General features: G+C 37.3%; 1 protein-coding gene across 1 annotated transcript; it reads left to right on the forward strand.

The window, feature by feature from the left end:
- The first annotated feature begins 10,243 nt into the window (after positions 1-10,243).
- On the forward strand, positions 10,244-11,761 carry LOC110443056 (triadin-like). Its single transcript, XM_021487025.1, has one exon. It carries the CDS (start codon positions 10,381-10,383, stop codon positions 11,515-11,517), a length of 1,137 nt encoding a protein of 378 aa, XP_021342700.1. The 5' UTR covers positions 10,244-10,380; the 3' UTR covers positions 11,518-11,761.
- The last annotated feature ends 1,114 nt before the right edge of the window (positions 11,762-12,875 follow it).

Below are 12,875 nucleotides of genomic sequence, written 5' to 3' on the forward strand. Positions count from 1 at the left end.
CCACAGACACAAGCACAAATAAACCACTGGGTCACCCACAGACAAAAGCACAAATAAACCACAGCGTCACCCACAGACACAAGCACAAATAAACCAGTGTCAGCGCACAAGGACAGAACATCCACATGTACCATACACTATACAACAAGTACATAGAAGATCATAGCACTGTAAACAGGGTAGTTACCTTAACATTGGATCGATAGTCAACAGTTGTGCTCATTGTGCGCATTTCAAAGACCATGTTGCCATTACAGGTGGCGTTATAGTAATTTTGCGTAGGCGTATACTATATTCCTTTCAAATCATATTTAATTTCTAATTCATGCACACTAACTTTTTCACATTAAAGTTTGCGAATACCCGGTTATCGTTTCGCTGGATAGTAATACACTACAGTGAACAAAGTTCAACTTTAACATAGTCCAAGCTCAGGCAGCGTCAGCAGATACTGCATTGTGATTCTGCCTATGGTTTAAAAATATATCAATGACTTGATTGTGACCAATCATGAAACGTCTTAGGGTCATTTGAATTAGGTCATAGGAAATATACACGGGAGTGTGGAAACCACTGTAATAATTGTCGGTAGATATGCTAACAAATAAAGCATTGTCATATCTACGTATCCATATACTGTACGTTTAACCAATACACACCTTTTCAACTGGGCTATGTACATCGATCAAATCGATATTAGATATATTTATATATGAATAAAATGTTATATGAAAAGAATTTCTCTACAATTGTGGACCAGATATGCCTGTATGGGAAAACGCACTGCTCTTGAATTGTGTATTATTGAAGGTCGATAAATGTGTGCTAACATCACTTCAGCTGTCACGGTTCATTGCATTTCCTTAATTCTTTGTACCGTGCAATATTAACATATTATATACATGAATGAATATAAACTTGAGTTCTGAATTTGCCACGTGAATAAAAAACACGAATTGTCTACTTAACAGCGTTGTCAAGTCTATGCCCCGATGTGATACAACTGGTGCGATAGCAAAATAAACCCCTTCAATATTAGTTCCATTAAGGATGAGACACAAAACATAAATCAACAATCAATATCCACTTTGTATAAATTGGATACATATGATAATACATTTGAGATGTGATCCAAATAGTATTGTCAAAGGAGAAAAGATGTAGTGAAAATAACAACAATTAGTATGTTTATGACAGATACAAAAGTGGAAAAATATAAAAAGTAGAAAAACAATCAGGAAATTAACGTGTGAACTATCGATTCAATTATATGAAGTATTTTATCGATTTCCATATAGCTGGCTACTGTTTTCTTTTGTATAACCAGTAAATGATGTAAGCTGTTCGTAAAACATCAATGTGGATTTCCTATTTAAATATTAGTAAATAATGTTAGTGTAATCTAAAGCTTACGTGAGCTAGGTTTTATACTGTTGTTTGTGAATGTAAACTATGCTTTTTTGAAAAATTAATGCAGTACAGACCACAGATATCTGGTAACATAGGATAACACAAAGATATTAACGTTATTCATATCTACTCATCTGAAATGCAAGTAAATAATGTAAAAATCCAGTATTAAGTCATCTATATGCCGTATATATCACATGCCATATTAGACCGAGGATCCTCAGTCTATGCTCAGGATATACTGCTGAAGGCCTGTAACGATGAAGTCCGTTGTTGACCNTAAGTCATCTATATGCCGTATATATCACATGCCATATTAGACCGAGGATCCTCAGTCTATGCTCAGGATATACTGCTGAAGGCCTGTAACGATGAAGTCCGTTGTTGACCATCTTTTACACTGGCGATATTGCAATGTTGGATGTCAGTAACATGGCTGGTATTTGTGATTGATTGTGAATTCATTGTAAGATCCGGTAAACTGACAAAAAGACCACTTTTCTGTCTTATCGTATGTATAACCATAATAAGGCATCTTACTTAAGTTTACATCCGTGTCATCTTCAAAGTATTTCTTAACATTGTCTGTAACCGTTATTTAAGACATTTTGGATATCCATTGTGTTTTATTAACGTCCAATGAAATGTATAGAAATGTGCATTTTTGAAAGATTTGGCAGAGTTGATATGAAAATTTCAGGACAAGTTTCATGACATATACATGAAATGAAAATGAACTTGAATCCTTTTATCACACACACAAGATTAAATTTTGTCAACAAACGACTTCTGTGATAGATTTGGTAGAGTTGATATGAAAATTTCACGACAAGTTTCATGACATATACATGAAATGAAAATGAACTTAAATCCTTTATTCACATACACAAGATTGAATTTTGTCAACAAATGACTTCTGTGATACCAAACGACTTCAAAGACACAATTTTTGTGTTGATGTCATAATAGACCTACAGGTTACGACACAAATACATATCACTGATGTCATTTTAAACCGGTAGTACATGACAATTACATATAACATGGGTATATTTACTCCGTAACAAGGGATATAGGATAAATCATATGACGAAGGTTTTGTTCATTTTCTGTCTTAGAGTACATAAGAACACTAATGATTATTGGTACACACAGTTTCCTCATTATTTGGTTGGGTAGGACTGGAAGGCGGGAGCAGAACCCCTGCATGGAGAAAATAATAGTTTGGAAATCAAAATGACATTATTTAATTCTCGTTCTTCAGAAAATTGGATTGAAACAGCTCTGGTGATAGTTAAAACAAGTAAATCTCTTAAGGAAAAAGTATGAGTGATAAAAACAAATTTATCATGAATAATTTATAACATATAGCAACACATACGAATGGTTATGTGAAGGCGTCCATCACTAAAACTATATTCAGACATTTACGACGGCATCCGGAGAATGGAGAACTACATTATCTGATTAAAACAGTGGAATGTTTTGAGCTTTTCATAATTTCGTTTATTTTGCAATTACTAAATCAGTGACAAAAAATGTACAAGTGAACACATTGACACATTATAAACTATATATCTGATGCAATAATTTCAACACGTGAAAATGTGAAAATGTACGATTAAACGCCAGTAAATAGGTTTGAGAACATATATCCCGCCAATCACAAAAGTATTTATTAACATGTTATGCTAGCGGGATGTTGCCATGACAACTCAATGTGGTAACAAAATGAAGCAGAGGCCTTTGTCTGATATTTTATTAACAATTTAAACTAATACTAGCATACTATGGTCTATGTCACATATTTGTACATGTATTCTCATATTACACTATAATATAGTTCTATATACTGGGGCGGCCCTTCCAGCTAGTTGATGCGTGACTCTACGGCACTATAGAGATGGTAAAACCTGTGTCTTCTCGCCTCATTTTGCAGAACCCGGAGACCATTGATATCCTCTACAGAGTCCTCAGCAAAATATGGTTTCTATAATAATTTAAAATGAATCTGCAACTAATATTTCTTCTTCGTACAAAAGAGAGTAAACAATTTATGGTGGGTTCTGGAAAACAGAAGCTCATCGATAAAGTCAGTGTCCACGGAATCGGACAATGAAAGATCATTTCTATGTCAAAATGTAGACCAGTTGAGTAGTCATCCAATGTTACTTAATATCGCCACCAAAGTATTAACACAAGCGATCAACGTCACGTAACATGGCATTTTCCTAAGTTTCAAGTGTGTCCAGCACCTTCATATAACTTCTTTGTCTACTATGATAAGTCGTTTATATTCATTTTCTGCAGCAGCTAATTTGATCCAAATACGAATTGACATTCATCGAAAAGGACTTAATCGATCTAATTACGTTTGAAAAATAACACTGTGACCGATAACATTCTCAAAAGGAGAGATGTGTCAGTTTCGATTCAAATCATTTCTAATTAAAAGGTTTTTTTAAAGTTAAGTGGACCTTGACTGTGTATGACAGGTACAATTGAATTGCAGTTTCGTTTTAACATATTTATTACAAATTGATATCATATCCAACTGTTACGAACCACGGCCAGCGTTATTATTCATTTGTATGCCTTGTATCGAATCATTATGAATATTAAGTTAAGGTGAAGAGAGTGAGAAGAGATCGTGCGAGATCGTATGTTTACATTATATCCACCATTTGCATTGTAGCATGGTCAAGAACCCATGAGAATTATTACTTGTATTTCTTACCTTTCTAAGTCATGTGTATCGAAGTATAGATCTCATGTTAGTACGGACGTTTCTTCATATCTAGAATCCATTAGTTGTATTATAATTCAACAGGTTTTCCTGTAATTCATCTTATCCAACGGACAAATCTGCCGGTACCTCATTGTTTGCACTTTCGCGGAATCTATGAATGTCACGGACAACGTGCAATACAAGGCTTCTGATTGACTAGTATTTTACCGTTGATCACGTGCGTTTTATGTATAAATAGCCGATCGTATTTTGGCCGTGGCCAAGTCTTGAACTGACCACTGATGCAGCAATCCTGAATATTTCAACTACGACAACATATTTCTGATCATGGCAGAGTTAATCCACCGTTTGGTAAGTGAGATGACAATAGTGCTCAACAGCTGATCGAGGTTTGTTTACGTCTGGTTGGGACAACGAGTGAGTGCATTATGGGATGTTCCCAAAGGGAAGAAACTCGTATAGCAGTTATGAACTGATTAGCCTAGTAATTCTTCCAACGAGCATTCTACTCCCATTTAAAATATACATGGTAAAAACGTAGCATTGTCCCAATGAGTTGTAACGGATATCCTAGAGAGTGAGAAAGGAGTTGTTTACCATATTTTCATCTGTGATATTTATCCATCGTTATTGTTCTTTAATAAATTGTCTTCTAAAATGTTATCACTGACTTTGTTAAATTCTTTACCTAATACTGGACAGGACAATATCCACGAAGCGTTGTTCTCAAAAGAAGCTGAAATAAGCAACTTGGGTAGAACGTTTCATTGGTGTCAGAAGTGGGACAAATTTATTTTAGTATCTAGTTGGTAAAGAAAAGAAAAAAACAAGAAAAAAAACAACGACGAAACAGTTTGACAATTTATTTGTATAAAATGGATAGTATGGATGAATCCGGTGAATTTATCATTAGGAGACCACTCTCTCCCTTGATTGAAGTTATAAATCATGAAGACAGTTCAAATCATTCCCGACAGTCCGCTCACACTCATTTCCAACCATTCGAAAACAACAGCAGAGGTTCAGCCATCACACATCAAGCTGAGAATATAATTCAGGAAGGTCTGTTGTTGGCTATGCAGAAAATAAATGAACAGTTATCAGGGATAAAAGGTGAATCTGAAAAATTAAGAAATTATGTGGAATATTTAGAAGGAAGAATTGACCGTTCCAATCCTCCCCATGGAAAACAGTCCACCCATTCCCATTATGATTATCCCAATCCTCCAGTTCTCTCTTTTGAAAGGCAAGTGGGACAAGGAGAAATGTTTAGTACACCTTTGGGTCGGGATAATATGAACGACAACCACGCACCCAGGTTCACACAGATACACAACACTCAGACAAGCAGAAACATTCAAATTAAACCCCAAACCTATGATGGAGGGGAGGATTTTGATGAGTATCTGGCTCAGTTTGAGATCCTGGTTGACCTCAATCAATGGGATTATAGAACAAAGTCACTCTATTTGGCAAGCAGTCTGAAAGGGGGAGCCAGGGCTCTGCTCAATGAACTCAATGAAAGTCAGCGGAGGGATTATGATTCCCTGGTACAAAGCTTGAACATTAGATATGGTTCAGTTGAACGATCAGAAATGTTTAGGGCTCGACTCAAGACAAAAGTCAGAGGATCAAATGAATCATTACCCGAACTTGCTCAGTCAGTGAAAAAACTCACCCGACAAGCATATCCGAAAGCAGATTCTAGCATAACCAGTGTATTAGCTCTTGATCATTTCATAGATGCTCTGCCTGATCCAGATATGAGACTAAGACTGAGAGAATCAAGGCCAAGGGATATCAATGAGGCAGAGATGTTAGCAGTCAGGTTAGAAACTCATCGATTGGCAGATCAGCAAAGAAATGTTGGTGGTAAATCATTTGGTGAGGCAGTAAATTCTGTAGTAAAGGGGACGGGGAATAACGTTCACCATAGTCCGGGAAACTTTTATCAAAACCAGGATAATGGGAAGCAGAATATGCTGTTCAAGCCTCAATCGGTTAAAGATGATGGCGAGCAAATATATGTGGGAACGTTGACAAGAAGCATCTTAAGGTTAGAACGAACCACAAAACAATTGATGCGCTCGATCAATGGACAAAACCCGAGCCAACCCCAGCATAATCATAACCAGTTTGGGCGTAATAACCAAGGAAATCGAAATCCTTACAGAAATGTTACAGAGGGGTGGTATCAATCCAAACCACAGAACCAGGGAAACCCCAATATGTCGAGTTCGGGGGTCGGAAGTCGACAGTAGAGAGTAACAGACTCAAAACGGGCAATGAAAAACCACCTACGGTAGGGAATGATAATTCCAACGACAAGGTGATGGAAACAGCACAAGAGATTACAGTAAATAATGCTTACGGGGAAGGAGATGGGATTTTTATTGCTGCTACAATTCAGAATAAGGAGGTTTCCTTACTAGTTGATACAGGGGCAAATGTCACTATATTAAGCACAATTTTTTTACGAAGCTTAAATGATAGTAACCGTCCAGAAACCAAACCAGTTAATCTGAAACTCATCGCAGCTACCGGGGATAGTATACCTTTTGCTGGAGAATGTACATTGGATATAGTTCTGGGACGTCACAGATTATTGCAGAAGGTACTAGTAGCAGACGTAAGGTACAATGGTATTTTGGGGCTTGATTTTATGAGGGCGCATTCCTGTGATATATTGGTCAAGAATTTATGCATGACAATAAAGGGAGAGAATATCCCTTGCATAAAATATCAAAAGGTGGGAGAACCTGCTTGCTGTAGAATTGCTATGATGGATGATGTGGTGATCCCTTCAAATACAGAATTGATCGTTCCTGGGAGAGCTGTAGATCCTATTTTTAGAGGAAAAACAGCGTTGGTTGAACCGGCAAAGAAATCCATGAAGAGACATGAAGTGCTTCTAGCCAAAACTGTGGTAGAACCTTGTCTGAGTAAAATACCCATGAGGTTGGTAAATCTCAGTGAAAAAGATGTAGTTATCCACAGAGGTAGCATAATAGCTACCATAGAAGAAGTGGAGGATAATTACATACAAACTGAGGTAGTAAATGATATTATAACAGTTCAACCCAGATCAACACCTAATCCGTTACCTGACCCATTGACTGAAATGTATCATGGAGCATGTAAAAACTTGTCCGACACACAAAAGCAAGCTGTACAGAATCTACTTGTAGAATTTCAAGATAGTTTCTCACAATCACCCAATGACTTAGGGTTAACGGATCTTGTGGAACACAAAATTAATACAGGAAATGCACGTCCCATTCGACAACATCCCAGACGAGTACCCCTAACTCAAGTTAAAGAGGTAGAAAAGGAGATTGAGGATATGGTAGAGAAAGGCGTAATAGAAAAATCTGAAAGTCCTTGGAGCTCTCCGATTGTAATCGTTAAGAAACGAGACAATAGTATTAGATTTTGCATTGATTACCGGAAGTTGAATGATGTGACTATCAAGGATAGCCATCCTCTTCCCAGAATAGATACAACGCTAGATGCCTTATCTGGATCCCAATGGTTATCCACTCTTGATTTGAAGAGTGGATATTGGCAGGTTAAGCTGGCACCAGAGGACAGACCAAAAACAGCTTTTTCAGTTCCTGGGGCTGGTCTATGGCAGTTCATTACCATGCCTTTTGGTTTGTGCAATGCTCCAGCCACATTTGAGAGAATGATGGAGAGAGTATTGGCAAAACTTTCTTTTGATATATGTATGGTGTACCTTGATGACATCATCATCCTGTCCAAATCCTTCGATGAGCACCTCACAAATCTTAGGAAAGTTTTCACAAGACTGCAGCAAGCAAATCTGAAAATGAGTCCAAAGAAATGCAAGTTACTATGCAAAGAAGTCTCGTTTCTTGGACATATTGTTAATGAAAATGGGATTGGGACAGACCCCGAAAAGATAAAAGCAGTCAGAGAATGGCCGATACCCAAAAATGTTAAAGATATTAGTTTCTTAGGTTTGTGCTCATATTATAGAAAATTTGTACACAAATTTGCAGATATTGCCAAACCATTGCATAAATTAACCGAACTTAATAACAAGTTTGAATGGACAACAAATTGTCAAGTAGCATTTGACCAACTGAAGAGAGCTCTCACAAGCTCACCAATACTGGCCTACCCCAACAGTGAAGGATTATTCATCCTTGAAACTGATGCCTCAAACTCTGGACTAGGTGCATTCTTGTCCCAGATGCAAGATGGTGTGGAAAGAGCGATATGTTTCTATAGCAAGACTTTCAGTGCAACCGAAAGGCGATATTGTGTCATCCGTAGGGAACTGTTAGCCATCATAAGCTCAATGAAACATTTCCATCACTACCTATATGGGCAATTCTTTAGAATCAGGACTGATCATGGTGCTTTAACCTGGCTGTTTAACTTCAAAAATCCAGAGGGCCAGATCGCCAGATGGTTTGAGTTTATGTCCTCATACCATTTCAAGATTGAACACAGAGCAGGCCGGTCTCATGGGAATGCTGATGCACTATCCCGAAGACCATGTCTCAGTGAAGATTGTAAGCACTGCACTCTTAAAGAAGGGAAATGCAATGAAATTGAAGTAGACAGAATCAATGCAGATACTGCAATCTTACCTAAATATTGTATGGTGTTAACACGCTCCAGTCCAGCACAAACTTCAGATGTATCACCTGGCACAGTAGCTGAAAAACAGAAACTGAACTTAGAACCAGGGAAGAGTACAAACCAAAAGATGATAGAGTCTCAGAATAAAGATCATAACTTAGTCACTGTTATAGACTGGGTTAAAGCTGGCAAGAAACCAGAGTGGAGACAAATTTCTCATCTGAGTGAAACATGTAAATACTACTGGGTCAGATTTGACTCATTATGTATTGTTGACAATATATTATGTCATATATGGGAGGGTATACAACCCAAAACTCAAATAATTCTACCAGAGTGCCTGATAAATGACGTTATGACAGAGTTACATGGCAATGTGACCGGAGGTCATCTTGGTAGCAAGAAAACTTTATCAAAGATACGAGATAGGTATTTTTGGTTTAGGATGTCTAAAGACATCAAACACTGGTGTAAAGTCTGTGATAAATGTGCTTCTAGGAAAACACCTCAACGGAAAGGTAAAGCAGCACTGAAGACTTACAATGTTGGAGCCCCCATGGAAAGATTAGCCATTGATGTATTAGGCCCCCTTCCTTTAAGCAAGAAGGGCAATGCATATCTTCTTGTAATTGGGGATTACTTCACAAAATGGGTTGAGGCAATTCCCATGAAGAATCAGACAGCTGTTACAATCGCACAAAAAATAGTTGAACGAATCATCACAATTTTTGGTGTACCCATGCAAATACATTCAGACCAGGGGCCTGCCTTTGAGTCTGAAGTGTTTAGAGAAATTTGCAAATTACTAGGGATCGAGAAAACTCGAACCACTCCCTACAGGCCACAATCAGACGGTATGGTAGAACGAGCCAACCGTACTATAGAAAACATGTTGTCAGCTTTCGTTGATAAAAATAAAACAAACTGGGACGAATATATATACCCATTAATGATGGCGTAACGAGCTTCAATCCATGAATCAACAGGTGTCTCTCCCTGTGAAATGGTTTTTGGTCGGCCAGTCAATCTCCCCGTTGATCTTGTCTTGGGACGGGTGGAACCTGAAAATGAAGATATAGCATCTGATTATGCTTACCAGTTAGCACAAAAATTGGAAGTTATACATCGGTTTGCGAGGGGACGACTAAACATTTCCACTAAAAACATGCTAAAAGAATACAGTAAGAAAACATATGAAACACTGTATGAACCCGGTGATGTGGTATGGTTGTACTATCCCCAATATAAAGGATTGGGAAAAAAACTCCATTGTCCATGGCAAGGCCCATATCTAGTCACGCAGAGAATAAATGATGTAATATACAGAATAAAGAAAGGACCAAAATGTAAGACGAAGGTGATACATCATGACCTATTCAAACCATACAAGGGAAATAATAAACCCAAATGGATAAATTAGGTATGTTTGATACATGTAATAATGTGTCAATGTGTGACACCAAACTTACAGTCATTTTTTTCTGTAATTACAGGTCCAGAGGTTCAAGTGTGGGATATGCGACGATCTTGAGTTCACTCAACTGTCACATTGTGAGTGCCATCTGACATCTACTCACTCTGGATTCTGCTTCCGGTGCTCCAGCTGTAAAATGATACTACTGAGGCAGGGACAGAAACATGGATGTAAAGAGGGAAAAATTGATATTGTAAAAAAACCAACCATGACATATACAGATGAGGAGCATGAGGAGTTCATGAGATTCCAGAAAGACAGGAAACGTCATGCATTGCCCTTTATGAAACAAGAAAGAGTTAACTTCAAAGAGGATGACAAACTAAAAAGGAGCACAAAATTTACAGAAGTTCCGGGGGTTGAAAATAATACAGTAAAATTACCAAGTGTAGAACCAATGGAGGAGGCAAAGAAGGGATGTGAACCAGTACCAGATGAGAGCGGGGACCGCTATACACCAGTATCATTACTGGAAGAGGACCTCGCAATATCCATCTTCACGGACGGAGACTTCACAGAAGAAGAAAAGGTAGTTACGAAACCAGCAAAGAATAGAAAAAGAGAAGAGGAAGATACTGAGAAGAAAGAAGTACAGAAGTTGAAAGCAAAGAAGAAGAAGGAGAGGAAGTTAGTAAACAAGAAGAAAGAAGAAATAGTCAACAATGTGACAGCAGAGGAGAAGGAGGGAAAGTTAGTAACCAAGAAGAAAGAAGGAACAGTCAACAATGTGTCAGCAGAGGAGAAGGAGGAAAAGTTAGAAACCAAGAAGAAAGAAGGAACAGTCAACAATGTGTCAGCAGAGAAGAGGATGGAATGGAAGGAAGAGGAGAAGGAAGAAATATCAACAACAGAGGACAAACACATTAAGCCAGTCAATAATGAAGGGAATATCAAATTACAAGGAATGGCCCTTTCCCACAGCCAGAGGCTCATCTTGAATGTGGGGGGAAGAAGGTACGAAACCAGTGCCTCAACTCGTCAGAGTGATCCTTCATCAATCCTCGCCAAGATGGTCAGTCCAACGTCATGCATGAAACCATATCAAGTGGACAATATCTATACATATTTTATTGATAGAAATGGAAAACTGTTTGAACATGTTTTGGAGTTCTTGAGGAATGGAGCGGATATTACACTACGGAATTTATCAAACAACCTGTGGGTTCTACGAAAACTAATTATAGAGGCGGAGTTTTTTGAGTTAGATGAATTAAAACACATTCTGGAACAGAAGGCTGCTCAACAGATAATGATCGCTTATCCTGAATTTTAGTGTTGCCTAGTATATGAACATCTTCAGTGATATATGGACATTGTGAACATTGTGTACATTATAAAGGGCAAGTGAATATGGACAGTTTGACTGCCAATACGTGATTATGACAGAAGTTATGGACATCTTCAGTGATATATGGAGTCGCATATAAATACCTACATATATGCACTTGGCTTATAAAATATTTATATTTATATATTTGCAAATATGTTGTTGTCCTATGAATAAGACTGAAATATATTTACGAACATTTTCAGTATACTTAACCTGGATATTTCAGGATTCCCATTACCAAAGTATTTGCGAGTCCAAATATTTTGACCTGAAAATATAATGAGAATTACTAGTGTCAATATAGATTGGAAGGTACAAGATGTTGTAAGTATTAGAATTAATGATATGAATATCAGTTCATTGTTTGTTATAATATTGCTTATTGTTTTGTTTAAAGTAATATCATACTGTTAAATGTTTAACAGTACATATGATTTGTATATAAAATATGCATTTTTTTTTATTAAAGATAAAGTTAGCAACTAACTGATTGTTAGCATGGAAAATGTTTACCAGGACAGTGTGAAGTGTGAATGGTTATTTATTTTTATTTTTTATCATTAACACGTATATATAGCAGCGATATTTTTTTATGGTACTACTCTTCATGAACATACTTACTTGTTGATGTAAAGACCGGTGTACATATTATCAGCCAAATGTAAAACCAGCAAGTGCGCGTTCCTGACTATAAATATTTACTATTGATGTATCTAACATTCGGGACGAATGTTTTACGTGGTTGGGGGCAATGTTGCGAACCACAGCCAGCGTTATTATTCATTTGTATGCCTTGTATCGAATCATTATGAATATTAAGTTACGGTGAAGAGAGTGAGAAGAGATCGTGCGAGATCGACTGTTTACATTATATCCACCATTTGCATTGTAGCATGGTCAAGAACACTTGAGAATTATTACTTGTATTTCTTACCTTTCTAAGTCATATGTATCGAAGTATAGCTCTCATGTTAGTACGAACGTTTCTTCATATCTAGAATCCATTAGTTGTATTGTAATTCAACAGGTTTTCCTGTAATTCATCTTATCCAACGGACAAATCTGCCGGTACCTCATTGTTTACACTTTCGCGGAATCTATGAATGTCACGGACAACGTGCAAAACAAGGCTTCTGATTGACTAGTATTTTACCGTTGATCACGTGCGTTTTATGTATAAATAGCCGATCGTATTTTGGCCGTGGCCAAGTCTTGAACTGACCACTGATGCAGCAATCCTGAATATTTCAACTACGACAACATATTTCTGATCATGGCAGAGTTAATCCACCGTTGGGTAA

This window comes from Mizuhopecten yessoensis, unplaced genomic scaffold (assembly GCF_002113885.1).
Source record: "Mizuhopecten yessoensis strain PY_sf001 unplaced genomic scaffold, ASM211388v2 scaffold716323, whole genome shotgun sequence".
NCBI classification, from domain to species: domain Eukaryota; kingdom Metazoa; phylum Mollusca; class Bivalvia; order Pectinida; family Pectinidae; genus Mizuhopecten; species Mizuhopecten yessoensis.